The sequence below is a fragment of the Mesitornis unicolor genome, unplaced genomic scaffold, assembly GCF_000695765.1.
Source record: "Mesitornis unicolor isolate BGI_N332 unplaced genomic scaffold, ASM69576v1 scaffold22233, whole genome shotgun sequence".
NCBI classification, from domain to species: domain Eukaryota; kingdom Metazoa; phylum Chordata; class Aves; order Mesitornithiformes; family Mesitornithidae; genus Mesitornis; species Mesitornis unicolor.
The window spans coordinates 1-14,515 of record NW_010175622.1 but is presented as its reverse complement, the minus strand read 5'-3'; the positions used below and the strand labels follow the sequence as shown (position 1 = coordinate 14,515).

At 59.1% G+C, this 14,515-nt stretch overlaps 1 protein-coding gene across 1 annotated transcript in view; it reads right to left on the bottom strand.

The window, feature by feature from the left end:
* LOC104538313 (mucin-4-like) overlaps window positions 1-11,645 on the bottom strand; it is a 14,972-nt gene extending 3,327 nt beyond the window's left edge. The window contains 4 exon segments of the mRNA XM_010181466.1: window positions 3,582-4,436; window positions 10,511-10,553; window positions 10,780-10,865; window positions 11,489-11,645. Coding sequence (XP_010179768.1) covers window positions 3,582-4,436; window positions 10,511-10,553; window positions 10,780-10,865; window positions 11,489-11,645 — 1,141 coding nt within the window.
* Window positions 11,646-14,515: the final 2,870 nt, after the last annotated feature.

Sequence of the window (14,515 nt, the reverse complement as noted above, 5' to 3'; positions counted from 1 at the left end):
GCCCCCGGCAGCGGGGGCTGGTGGGGCCAGGCTGGTGGTAGCTGGGCTGCAGGACACGGCTGGGCGTGCGGTGGCTGGGGACCCCCTCTGGGCTGCCCCCTGGCTTGGAAGGGCCACAGGGGCTGCATTTGCCAGGCTGGTGGTCACCTCACCACTCAAGAACTGCTGCAGGGTGGCGGGTAATGAGCCACCAGCAGGTCCTGGCCCCAGGGTCTTTGATCCAGGGCTGCCAGCAGCGATCCCAGTGGGACGAAGTCCAGGGAGTCCTGGGCTCCCCCCAAGTGGGAAGTGAGTAGGGGTCTCCACACCTGCCCTGGCTCCAGTTGTGCCAGGAAGGAGCTGAGCCATGTCCCCTCGCCCTGCCATCGCTCCAGGGAGCATGGCACTCGCTTGCCCCAGCACAGGAATGTCAGCATCCCTGGAGGGGTCCCCAGGGCTTCCTGGCTGGTGGGGAGGTGGGAGCAGAGCAGGACCCCCTGGCACAGCAGCCCCCATCTCTCCTCTTTCCCCTGCAGAGGACCCTGCCATCAACTCACGTGCTGGAAGCCTGGGGCCAGCAGCATTTTCTCTCTCCAGAGCAGAAGGCAGCGCCGGGGCAGTGTTGAGGGACACGGGGGCAAGGGGGGATGCTTCTCCTGAAGCCACTGGCATCCCTGAGGCCACCTCATCTTCAGGAGATGATGGTTGAGAGCCTCCAGCATCACCCACCAGCCCACCCGGTGTCACCGCCACCAGGGGAATGTTCCTGCTCTGAGTGCTGGGGGCAGATTGGAAGTCTCTGCTGGGTGCCAGCCCATGCCCAGGGAGGAGCAGAGAAGGAGCCAGCAAGGCAGTTGCGCCATCAGAGACACCACCAGCATCTGGAGCCACTGGGACCAGGGGCTGCATCTGCCTGGGGGAGCCAAGGGCAGATGGGGCCAGTGCTTCTGACGTGATCTGTGTGATGGCTCCTGTGTCCCCTCCCAGGCTGGCACCAGAGGAAGGTCCCTCATTCACCGAGGCTCCTCCAGGAAGCTTCACCACATTTACTTGGCTCCATTTTGCATCAGAAGGTCCAAGATCAGCACCGCTCTGGGTGCCAGGAGCAGACATGGAGGGTTCCTCAGGTCCAGCAGCCTCCAAGCTTCTGCTCAAGCCATCGCCTGCTCCACCAGCTCCAGGAAGGCTTGCTCCATTGGCAGCCTCACCAGCCATGCCAGGTGATGAAGATCTCTCCGTAGAGGAGGAGGAAGATGCGGATTGCATTATGGCTCCCATTTCTCCATCAGGGGCTCCAGAACCAGCTGGTCCTGCTCTGACAGGGGCCTGGGACTGCCCTAAGGAAGCTCCATCCCTTGTCACATCATCTGCCCCTTCTCCTATGGCAAGAGAGACACCAGATCCAGCACCCAGGGATGGCTGCAGAGCTCCAAGTGCATCGCCGACTCCTCTGAGGGCACCCAGGCTTGATGGATCTGAAACAGATGATGCTGACTCCACATCACTGGGAGAAGAAGGACCAGGCAAGGAACCCGCATTGGGCAGTTGATCCATCCCAGACACCGTCCCGCTGCCAACAGAGGAGCTCAGGAGTGGTTCAAACCCAGTCCCACTGCCCACTCCTCCCAGTACTGGCTCCACCACACCGAGGCCAAGCCCCTTTTCTCCCGTGTGCTCCAGGTTTGTGCCAAGCTGGTCCCCAGGGGCAGGCAAAGGGGGTCCCTCTGGTCCATAAGCTGTTGAGCTGGGGGCATCCCATGCTGAAGTCAAACTGGTGCCTGGTCCCTCGGCTCTGGGGAGACCTGCTTCCTGCAGAGCACCAGCTCCTGTCCCCAGTGGCAGTGACCCCTCAGGGGATGGGGACACAGGTGCTCCTGGGGCAGCACCAAAGTCAGGGTGTGCTGGAGTTTCTGCCACAGACATGGGGATGGCCACAGCCCCCGGGGGTGGGTGAGGAGCCCCAGGAGAGATGGGGGATTCACCAAGGAGGTTTCCTGGTCCTTGAGACACCAAGAGGTTGGGCTCCAGCCCAGCATTGCCAGGAAGTGTGGGACCTGGCAGGGACACTTGTCCCAGTGCCGGGGCTGCTCCTGCTCCATCACCAAGAGGGGACAGAGGAGACAATCCAGCATTTGCCAAAGCTCCTGCTCCTTCTGCTGGCAGCTCTCCCACATTAGCAGGATCCTGCTGAGCACTGATGGCTGAAGGACTTATGTCCATATAGGGAATTCTGCTCCCTGGGTTTCCTGCCTGTGCCACATCCCTTGCACTCTCAGTCCCCTGTGCTGCAGAAAGCTCTGGGCCACTTTCAGTGCCTGGAGAGGCCAGAGACAGGCTGTTAGAGCCAGGGGCTGAGGCTGCAATGGGTCCTGCTCCATCACCCTCTGAAACAGATGATGCTGACACTACATCACTGGGAGAAGAAGGACCAGGCAAGGAACCCACATTGGGCAGTTGATCCATCCCAGGCACCATCCCGCTGCCAACAGAGGAGCTCAGGGGTGGTTCAAACCCAGTCCCACTGCCCACTCCTCCCAGTACTGGCTCCACCACACCGAGTCCAAGCCCCTTTTCTCCCGTGTGCTCCAGGTCTGTGTCAAGCTGGTCCCCAGGGGCAGGCAAAGGGGGTCCCTCTGGTCCATAAGCTGTTGAGCTGGGGGCATCCCATGCTGAAGTCAAACTGGTGCCTGGTCCCTCGGCTCTGGGGAGACCTGCTTCCTGCAGAGCACCAGCTCCTGTCCCCAGTGGCAGTGACCCCTCAGGGGATGGGGACACAGGTGCTCCTGGGGCAGCACCAAGGTCAGGGTATGCTGGAGTTTCTGCTGCAGACACCACAGCCCCTGGGGGTGAGTGAGGAGCCCCAGGAGAGATGGGGGATTCACCAAGGAGGTTTCCTGGTCCTTGAGACCCCAAGAGGTTGGGCCCAGCATTGCCAGAAAATGCAGGACCTGGAGGAGACCCTTGTCCTATTGCTGCTGTGGCTGCTCCTGCTCCATCTCCGAGAGCCAATGGAGGGGACAGTCCAGCATTTGTCAGAGCTCCTGTTCCTTCTGCTGGCAGCTCTCTAGTGTTAGCAGGATCCTGCTGACTGCTGATGGCTGAAGGACTCTTGTCACTCTGAGTATCTGCATAGGGACTGCCATCCCCTGGACCTCCTGCCTGTGCTGCGTCCCCAGCACCCTCAGTCCTCTGACCCTGCGCCCCAACAGTGGGCCATGTCAGTCCATCAGGTACAAAAGACGCTGGGTTCAGGGTGGCTGAAGCCGAATTCAAGCCAGTGCCTGGTCCATCATCTCCCCAGGGAGCACCCAGTGCCACCTCCCACGGCTTCCACCCTCCAAGGGATGGGGACAAGAGAGCTCCTGGGGCAGCACTGAGGCTGGGGCTCACTGGTGTCGCTGCCTCATCGTCAGTGGCAGGGGGACCTGCAAGCGCACCACCGCCCCCACCGTCAGGGGCAGGCAGACTGCCAGCCCCAGCACCCAGGGGTGGGTAAGCACCCCCAGGACCAGCAGCAGGCAGCAGTGGCTTTTCTCCAGTGGGGCTCTGCCATGGGGCAGGCTGCAGAGACGGTGTGGCCAGACCCACAGCCCCTATGCCACCTGTGGTTGAGGTGTTCATGTCACTCTGCACATTGATGTCGCCTGTCGTCACAGGTGCCTCACTAGCTGCAGGTGACAGGGCCATTTCTCCTGCTGACTCTGGGGTGATGCCTACAGCCCCATCCTGCTGGGTTGTGAGCAGCCCCCCAGCACTGGGGCTGGGGGAGTTGTCACTGGCTTCATTTCGGATATCCACTGGCAGGGGTATGCCTTCCTCAACCGCTCCCATGGCTGTGGCTAGCCCTTGGCTCTGCAGCTCAGTGACACCGACACTCATGGGGCTGACAGCAGTTGTTTGTGCCCTCCAGGCAGCTGCTGGCGGAGGGACAGTGGGGAGGAACGTGGTATCAGCAGTGGGGGCGAGATCCTCTGCTCCTTCTCTGGTCACGGCCGCAAGGACATCCTCTTTCACATCTGCAAAGAGAGGGGCGGTCCCCAGGGGCACATTGGGAGTGACCCCCGTTATGTCAAGCTCTGCTTCTGGGGTGACAGCAGGGTGTTGTGCGGAGATGGCAACCACGGTTGTGGCTGCAGCAGGAGCAGCCAAAGCCCTCTCATTATCCTGAGATGCATTAAGAGGCTTGGTCACGTTCAGCAGAGCTGGCACTGTAGAGCCATATTCGCTTGTTGCTGTCACCAAAGTGCCCAGCTCAGCCCTGGGAGGGAAGGACGGGCTCTCCGGGCCCCCTGCAAGGATGCTCTTGGCTATCTCAGCATCAGCTGCTGCGGTAGTTGTCTCCACAGTGCCCATCACAAGGGCACGGGGCTCCTCGCTCCCCGCTGTGATGGTAGAAGCTGTCCCTGCCACAAACGGCCCCTCGGTGGTGACAGGGATGGCAGCAGCAACCCCGAGCCCTGCAGAGAAGCGGAAAGTGGAGCATTACACTGCGTGCCAGACTCAGAGGCACATCCCCTTTGGCTGAGCATTGGGAAGCTCCCACACCACTCTAAACCCTCCTGCCTCATCCCACTGCCTTGCAAAGCTCTGATTTAAGAGCTGAGGAACGCAGCCAGGGCTACCTAAGGCACAGCACTGCACAGCACGTTTACATCCCCGGCAGCAGCAGCAGCTGACTGAGACTGGGCACAACTCATCACAGCTCAGGGAAAGATGCCGGTGTCAGCACAGAGGCCAAGGCAGCCGCTGTAACCCAGCCCAGTTACAGTCCTGCCTGGTTAATGGGAAGAGCTGGAGCCTAGTAAGCCCAGTTCACAGCCCCAGGGGTGTCTGTGGAGCTCTGCCGCCCAAGGACAGCCCTCAGCCCTCTTTGCCTCACTGCAGGAGCAGCCCTGAGAGCAGTCATTTCTACAAAGCCAGGGGCTTCTTGCATTTTTCCACCTTTTGGGTGTCTATGAGACATTTAAATACACTTCACCCAAAACCTTTTGGCAGACAGAACCCCTAGGGCTTAAGTGAAACTATCACTGACTGCACATTGCTTCTGACTCACTGCAACTAAAGCGGGTTCATTAAACCTCTCCCAGGGTGGGAGCCTTCCCCCAGCTGGGTGCAGGCCCCAGGTCTTCCCTGCCCATTTTTTGGAATATTCAGCAGCTCCCAGAACCAAGCCCTGCTTACAGCTCCCTCCTCCTGCTGCCAAAATCCCGTCCCACATCCAGGAGCATCACTGAAAGGTGATGGAGACAGCACCCCTCATCCCAGGAGTTTCTCCCACTGGCATCCATGGGTGACGTTTCACCCAGACTTATTTTTAGGACAGGGATGTGGGCTTTGGGGAGATCAAGCTGCCACTGTTGGCTCCAGATCTGCTGACACTTGGCTTTAGGTGGCTGCAATTAGGGGAGACAAAGAGCACCCCAAGGGTAAGAACCAGCAGTGTTTCACCACAGTCCAACAGCCTGAGCCTGTTCCCAGCCCCAGTGCTCCCAGTTCATCAGGTTCCCTCTGCCAGGCAGCCAGATTCCCCTGCAGCAGAAGTGCCTCCAACCTCACCAATATAACTTGCAGATATCTTGTGCTGGAGCCATTAATGGACATTACCTCTTATGCCAGACCAGTCCCCAAGGGGTCCATCCTCCCTCAACCCCCCCATTTCCCCTCACAGCAGCTGCTTCCTCAACATCCCCTTCCTGCCCTTCTCCCACCTTTCTCTGCTGAAATTAAGCTTTTTGCTCCAATTCCCATCAGCTGGAGGAGCTCAGCTGCTTGGGGAAAACAGCCAAGTCACCTCAAGTTAGTCTGGCACACTCCATCCCAGTAAATCCATGGTTTATCTTAATTCTTCCACACAAAGCAGGAAACACCATCTACCTCACAGTGCTTATTCACAGGAAGCTTGTGCAAGAGGGGCTCCAGCATGGACCATCACAGTTTTCTCTTCCCTGGGACACGGGAGGGCTGGGAGCATCCCTGGACCCCACTCCCTGCACTCTACTCCCTTGCTGAAGGGGTACGGGGCTGCACACAGGCTCTTGGGCCAGGCCCTCACCAATCCCATGGGTCCACACCTGCACCCAGACCCTCAGGGTGATGCCCGCCCCATAAAACACTCTTCTAGCTCTTTGGCCGCAATGTTTTGCAAAGATTGACCGTAAGAGAAGTTTCCCCCAGGACGAAAAAGCATCTCACATGTGTACCTGCTGTGTCCTGCCAGGACTCAGGTAGCATGAGTGTTAACAGAAAATATAGGACGTACCGTACAGAATCCATAAGCAGCATCCCAGAAAGGTGGAAAGCGCCCATCCCTGGGTCCCCATGCCTCGGGCCTTGGTGCAGGCAGGGAGCTGGGAAGCTCAAAGGGAGGGGAGAGTGGTGAGGAGCAGCTCCGTCCCTCCCTGCCTCTCCTGCAGATCTGGAGTCCCACAGGTGCACTCCTGTTCCCTCCCCTTTATAGGGATGGCAGGAGGAGGCAGGTTGCAGCTGCTGTCCCCTCCCGCCCCCGGTTCTTTCCCTCCAATGTCCCTGTCACCGTTCCCTTCCTCCCAAGCCCTCCCCTTCCCAAGGGCTGGGTGCCCCTTTCAGCTGGAGCATGAGTTGGGAGTCACCCCAAGGACACCCTGCAGACACCCAGGCCCCTCAGGGACCTGGACCACCAGCACTAGGGTGGCACAAGAACCTCCTTATGGCCCCTGCAGAACCTGTTTCCCTCATGACCCTCCCCATAGACACCACAGGACCTGGTCCCCATGTCACCCTCCCCACAGATGTCATGGGACCTGATCCTCATGTGGAGGGGGCCACAGAGCAGTGGGTGGTGGTGATGGGACAATTGCAACTGGTACCATCATAACTGTGGGGACACTGCGGGCACCAAAAATCTCATGTCTCAGCCTAGGGCAAGGCAGGATGCAGTCCCCACTTGGCTCAAGGCTTTCTCTGGAGCAGAGGCAAGTTATAAAGCAGGGAGAGGTAAGGCTGAGGGAAGGCCTTGGGGTGTCAGTCGATCCCCCCAGCACTCGTCTGTAACTGAGGATCCCCATCCAGAGCCCCAGAAATGTTTTCCACCTGCAACTGAGTATGGGCACAGCAGTGCCAGGGGGCTGGGAGGAGGTGAATGGACCAGGAAAGCTCCACTGTGAGGTGGGACCAGAATCCCCAGAGGCTGAAGCAGCAAAAAGCACACCCTGGATCCCCTCCTTGCTGCGGGGATCTCCTGGATCACTTCCCCCCTATGCCTCCTCTTCCCCTGGAGCAGCAATTCCTCTTCCCCCCCTTGAAAACTGCTGCCAGCTCCCCCCCCTTCCCTCCATGAACAGCATTATGCAAGCCCCCACCACTGCATGATTTTGTAATCAAAATTTTTTCTTAACCAGAAATGCCCTCGGGCGACTCCTGCAAAGTGTTATGAGGGGTGTTAGGCAGTACACAGTGTCCTGCCAGAGCTGCCCCCACCCCGGGCATGACAAGTAACACCCCAACCCGTTGATGGGGGCAATGCTGAGGGAGGCCAAGTCACGGCCGATGAAACCCCGTCCTGTAAACCCACGCATTACCCCCGGCAGCGGGAACAGGGCACAGGCAGTAAATCAGGGGAGGCGTCATTCGCCCGGAACAAATGCCTGCCCAAAATGGCAGCGTGGGGGCGAAGCTGGAGGAGGAGGATGTTGTGTTGGGGTGCAACCAGCACTGCAGATCATGGGGTGACTGCCCAGCCAGTGACCACCTGAGCAGCTCCACACCTGGGCTGATGGAGGATTAGAGGGACGCTAACCCGTCGTGGGAGGCTCATTTCTGCCTGTGCTGAAGATGCCTTATCTCTTTGGAAAGCCACCCCGGCGGGGAATATGTGCTGACGCTGGAGACAGCTGCTCCAGGTGGTGTTTGAGGTGCAAAACGTGGTGAGAACCACGGGGATTGTTGCAAATGTGCTGCTTGGCACAGAGGAAAATAACTCGGCTTCCAGCCCACCTCACCCCCAGCCCGTCTGCAAGCTCCTGCCCGTGGTATGCTAGGACTGGCACTGTCTGGAGACCCTCGTGTCTGTCTCCTGCCCATGCTGTCCCCCAAAAAGCCTCATCTCCCTGCTGCTCCTCCAGCAGAGTGACAGGGGTGACAAACCGAGCTCACCCCTCCACGCTGGCATTGGTGCACCCTCCTGGGAAAGCCTGCAGCCACTGTGGGTCATTCCTCATCTCGAGGATGACGATGTTCCCACTCTGAAAAAGGACTTTTCATTGATCCTTCCTACACCTGAAACCAAGGTCCTGGCAGGCCACCAGGTCCAGCGAGGATAACCATCACCCATGGTTATCAAGGCCCAAAACATTGCATGGGCACTGGAGCCACTCAGGAGCCTGCAGCTGCAAGGCAATGCCAGGAAACCCAGTATACAGGGGCTTTGCACCATCCGGCACAGCACACCATGGCCCAGCACAGCCCAGCACGGTGCCTTATCAGCCTTCCTGGAATTAATGAGCTGGTTGTTCCAGCCCCACAGAGATCCAGGCATCTCCTACCAGCACTGCTCTGGCCTCCAGGCAAGGGCATTTGGAGAGGGCTCGGGGTAGTGGTGGGGGGGGAACTGGGTTATCCATCAACCCCACAGGTTCTGGGTGACTTGGCAAGCTGGACATGTTGCAACACCCTCCTGCCAGACAGCGGGAGCTGGGCCACAGCTACCAGTGGAGATGAAGGGGAAGGGGACACTGGGGGGCAGAGGAGATCAGTGAGACCAGAGCATCTCCTCACCCTGTCACCCCTGACCACAGTGGAAGGCAGCTGTGCCGGCAGGGGGACAGCGTGTGCCCTGGTCACCTTTTCAGCCCAGCACTTCAGGACCTTTTCCTCCCTTTGTGACGCAGTTTGGCTCCATTACCCAGGATCTTGGCCCCCGGCCATGTCCCGGGGTCTGAAGTTATGGATTCAACAGCCGGAGAAATCAGCCCGGTGGGATGTGGCGTGGGAGGGCTCTTGGCCCAGCTCCACAGCGTAGGCAGAGCACAACGATTCCTTTCCCGGCACCCCACCAGGTGTCCAGCATGGGGATCCCTTCCTGCAGGCTTTGCCCTGCTCCCCAGCTCCCTGCCCAGGCACTATGGGACCTCTCTTGGTGCCAATGGCCCAAACAAGCCCCCAAAACCGCCAGAAATTGTGCATCCAAATGGGAGCATCCTGAGGAGCTGCCTGGGCTCAGCCTCCAGTCCCAGCCCAGCCAAGTGATCCCAGGGCGCCTTCCCCTGTCCCGCTTGGCTGTTGGCTCCTTTTCAGCCGGGTGACAACCCAGGGAGCTGTCCCCAGGTTTGGCATCCCACAGCCCCATGCACCCCTTTCCAACCCTCCCTGTGTCGCCAGTGAGGAGCAGGGATCAGCCGAAAAAAAACCCGCAGTGAACACCACAGCTATTTTGCTAATTATTTCAGTTTTCAATCTCCCGGCGAGGTGACTTGCTTAGGCTAATAATTGCTTCAGTTGGATTTTATCTGGCTAATTAATCAGTTAATAAATGACTTAGCTGCAGGGGGACAGACGCTGCGGCTGTCTCCTTAGCTTGGGACTGGAAAAAAACAGGGAAGGAGCCCAGCCCACGGGATTTCCATGGCCCCACAGTGAGCACATGTGGGGCATCATGGGGTGGAGAGCACCAAAGCAAGGACCCCCCCAGCCTGTTGGGGTGTCCTCAGGAATGTCTGTGGTGGCACCCCTGAGCCCATCTCTCTGCTCCAAAGCTTTTGGGACTCAGCTGGTTTTGCTTGCCAATACATCTGCGAAGCCAAAATTGAGGAAGGCAACTTGGGAAAAAAAAGAAGTCGTCATCTTTGTCATGGAAAATGTGGGATTTCCCTTTACTGCCCAGCCTGCGATTGTGTGAGTGTGCTTCTCTGGCAGTGCTGGAGGGCTCAGGAGCCCAGCTGGTCCCAGTATGGGATCTGGGAGGAAGGAGGAGTCTCCTCTCCTGCACTCTTCCCAGAGCCACTCCAGGGCTCCATCCCAGCCCACTCTGGATGTGAAACAGCCCCGGAGCATCTCTCAAAGACCTCAGGTGCTGCAGCCTCCCTGTGTTGGGAGGTCCCCATCACCAAGCCCTCAAGTGCCCTGGGCACAGGGCTACCGGGTGCTCCAGGTCTGCTTTCCATCAGTCCCCAGAGTGGCTTTCATGGCTGAGTCATCTCAGACCCAACTGTAAAAGCCCAGCCTCGCAGGGTGCCCTCCTCCCTAGTCCCCCCAGCGGCACTGGAGGGGGTCCCACCGTGGTCTGGCACGGGGTGGTGGAAGGGCTCAGGCTCTACAGACAGGCTGTGGGAAGGGACAGGGGCACCCCAGCCCATGAGGGTCACTGGGGGTCCTCTGGTGGTGCACAGTGAAGGACGAGGAGGTCCCAGGTTCAAGCGGAGCTGTACAGATCACCCCAAAGGGCTGCACCACCATAGGGTAAGGAGCTGGGAGCAGAAGGCTTGCTAGTGCCAGCATTGCAGGTTGTGGCTGGGTAAGGAGCAAGGTCAGGTCCTCCTCTTCCCTCGCCACTCCACACCCAGGCCAGCACATGGAAATGCCATCTGCAGGTCTTCACGGAGCTGTGGGGAGAGAACAACCATCAAACCATGCCCAAGAGGGTCTCCTACCATCAGTCCCCATGTGCGAAGGGCCTGACCCTGGACCATAGCAGCCAAAGGATGGTCTCCCCTTCAACAAAAAGGGTTCTGGGTGACATTCAATGTAAGACCCAGCTGTTCTCCTTCCTTGCTGGCGGCACCATGGCTGGCAGATGCAAAGTGGCACCCCCCTCCCAGCACACCTCACCTTGGCCAGCACCAGTTCCTGCACTGTGGTGTTCCCCAGGTCCAGGGGAATGGTTAGCCGCAGCGACAGAAAGAGGTAGGACGCACCTAGGGACAAAACACATGGCTCTGGTTATTGCCCTTGAACCTTGGGCTGCACTAAAGGTCCTGAGGGTCTCTCCCCAGGATTGCAAGATCCCCAGACACAAGACCTCCTCCCAGGTTAATCATGTCATGGACACCCTACACCATCAGGAGAACAACCCTCCACCTGTACAGCAAACCACACGTCCCAGAGAGAATCAATGGCCCTGTATGGAGAGCATGGCAAAAGTAGGGTGGCTCCAGGACCCCCCTGCACTGGCCCCTGGAAGCCCAAAGCCCCAGGAGCTGGCAGAGGTGGCGATGCCCACGGGGCACTGCACTTACTGGTGTTGGGCATGGCAGTGGGGCAGACAGGCAGTGTTGTTGGCAGGTCTGCAGCGGTGCTGAGGGTAACCTCTGGGGTTTGGGGTGAGGCAGTGGCTGGGGAAGAGGGCTCCGTACCTGGGCAAAGCAATGTTGTGTTAGCGGCATATGCAGAGAGGAGCAGGGTGCTCCTATGGCCAGGACAGACTGAGCCTAAACAAAGCCACCTACGTGAAGCCACCCAAGTACACGTCCAGTGTCCCTGCAAGAATTTGTCACCTTGACCCTGTCCCTGCCCTCTAACCACCCACAGCTGCACTCACCCATGGTTGCACTGGAGACCTCAGGTACTGTCGAGGTGCCCAGGGTTGACCCCACAGTCACTGTAGAGATGTCAGGGGTGGTCTCAAACGTGGTCCCGACAGGGTTGGGAGTCAGGGTGCTGCCAGGAACCCCTGTGCTGGTATCAGAGGTAGCCATGGTGTTCACTGTGGTTTTCAAGGGATTCTCGGTAGCTGTGGGTGCTGGTGTGGTCTGGAGACCTCAGGTACTGTCGAGGTGCCCAGGGTTGACCCCACAGTCACTGTAGAGATGTCAGGGGTGGTCTCAAACGTGGTCCCGACAGGGTTGGGAGTCAGGGTGCTGCCAGGAACCCCTGTGCTGGTATCAGAGGTAGCCATGGTGTTCACTGTGGTTTTCAAGGGATTCTCGGTAGCTGTGGGTGCTGGTGTGGTGGGAGGAGGTGTGGGTGGTGAAGAGGGCCTGCCAGTCCCCAGGGGTGTGCTGGACCTCTCTGGGGTGGAGGCTCCTGTTTCGGGGCTGGAGGGAGTGACGGTGGCTGCAGTGGTGGAGTCAGCAGTGGGCAGCCGAGCTGAGGTCTCCATAGGTGTTGGGAAGGTAGGAAGAGTCGGGGACCCAGTGACTGTCACATCTGTGGTGGTGGTCCCTGCAAAGAGGTTAAGAGTGAGGCACGTAAGGGCTTTCAGAGAAAAGCTGAGACTATGGCTGTGCCAGGGACAGCACAGCATCACCACCAGCACGAAATCCATGAGGGAGCCGGAGCTACACATCAGCTACGGAGCACTGGGAGTGGGGATTCACCATCCTGCATGGATTGAGCATGTGGATGTCCTGAATAGAAACGTGATCATCAGCAGAACAGGGCACGTAAATTCCCACCCTGGCAAAGCAGGAACAAGCCATGGACACCACCAGTGTCAGGGGCAGAAACTCCTGTAGGCACAAGCGCTAAGACCCGCTCCACCACCTTCACCCATCCCTGGAGGAAGTCAGGCAAACTCGTCTGACGGGAAGAGCCATGCAGGAACTGCTGACCCCGAGACAGCTGGAACCACAGCAGCAACAGTTTACACAAACCCCTCTGCTGCAGATAGTCAGGAACTGATAGCGCCAGGTCTAAATAATGGCAATGGGGGAAGCAGCCCCACAGAGGAGGGGCATAGAGAAACAAATCCCAGCTTGCAGCGCAGGGCAAGTTGTTAAGACATATAGCGACTCACGAAGGGGAGCTGAAGGAGGGCCATTCTCTCTGCCTGCACAGAACCAGTGCCAAGGCAGCCTGGGGAACATCTGAGTGCCTGTAATTCTCTCCAAAAAGGATGCACAAAGCATCAATCCCACCAGAAACTCCCTGAGCCCCCAGCAGCCGCTCCCTCCCTGTGCTGGGGCAGGCAGCAGCTGGTTAAATAATAACATGGAGAAGGGCAAAGGTCTGATCCCATCGGGTGCCTGTGTCAGTGTCTGCACTGAAAGGCCTTCTCTTCAAACAAAGAAGGTGCTGGAAGTCCACCTCTGCTTCCCATTTAGCAAACAGCACCCCCAGTGTTTTGCTCCCTCCCACACCCTGTGGGTGCCTGCTGCGGGCAAAGCCCCCCACCATCCTGGAAAACGATGGTCCCCACTTGCCACCCGCCCCACGGAAAGCATCGCATCCCACTCGGCCCTTACCCAACAGCACGGCGAGGCTCAGCAGCAGCAGCAGGGGCAGGCCCCCTCTCTGCCCAGCCATGTCCAGGTGGGCAGGAGCCAATGCCTCCCTGCAGACTCCCCTTGGTCCAGGCACTGGGGTTTCTAGGTTGCCTTTGCCCAGTACAGGAGAAGCATCCAGGTGGGTCCTTTTATTCCCAAAGTGTTGGCAGCAAAGGAGGGGTTTCCACCTGACACAGACACCCCCAGGGACAGGTGTGATGCTGAGCAGGCATCAGCTGCACAGCTGGACCCAGAGCAGCCACCGGGCAGAGCAGGCTGGCAGAGCCACCACTGCAGCAGGATGGGCCACTGCAGCCAGGGACAGTGCCACCGAGAAAAAGCCCAGGAAAGCAGCTGCACTGCCTGGAACCGTCCTTGCACTCCGCCACGGGGGTGATGTTGGGTGTCCTCTGGCACCAACGCCCTCGGGAGACAAAAGCCCTCTGTGTCTGAGTTGAGGAGCTGGTCAAGAGAACAGGCAGCGCTCAGGAAGGGCGTGCTCCAGGCTGAGGGTTTGTTCCCTGGGTTGTCTGTACAGGCATCACTTCCCTGTGTCACAGCATGTCACGGCTGAAGCGTGCCGCTGACAGCCGAGCCACTTCCTTCTTCTCAGGGTCAAGGACAAGATCAGTCGGAGGTGCCTGCAGGCACCAGGCCAAGCTACAGGCACTCCACAGGCGGACAGGCATGCTGGAGGACTGCCAGGGCACAGCCACCCTGCTGCTGAACAGGTACACTAGGGCACTGCCAGGGTACAGGCGCACCGAGGGCATCCCTGGGGTACAGGCGCTCTGCTGGAGTGCTCTCACACTGTAGGCATTAGGCCAGGGTACAAGTACTCTGTCAGGATACAGTTGCTCTACTGGGGTACAGGGACACTGGGGGCACATGCACAGCCAGGGGCACTGGGGCAGGGTACAGCCTCCCTGCCAGGGAGGGTGTCACCAGGGTACAGCTGCAGCCACAGGGTAAAGGCTCATGGGAGAGCCACCAGGATACAGTCGCACTGCTGGGACACAGGTGCTCAGGAAAGGACACTGCCAGAGTATGGCTGCCTAGGGTGACTGCTGGGGTACGGTCACACTCTTGGAGTACAGTCTTACTGCCAGGGTACAGCCACCCTGCCGGGGGTTACAGCCACACCGTTGGGGTACGGCGGGGGTACAGTCACAGTGCCGGGGTACACTGTACCACCAGAGTACTGTCACACTCCCGGGGTACAGTCACACAGCCATGCTACAGCCACACCGTGGGGGTACAGTCACATCCCGGGGGTACAGTCGCGCTGTGGCGGCAGTCACACACCGGCTACAGCAACACGCAGGGCTGGGGACTCCCCGCCTATCCCCCAAACCCCGTCC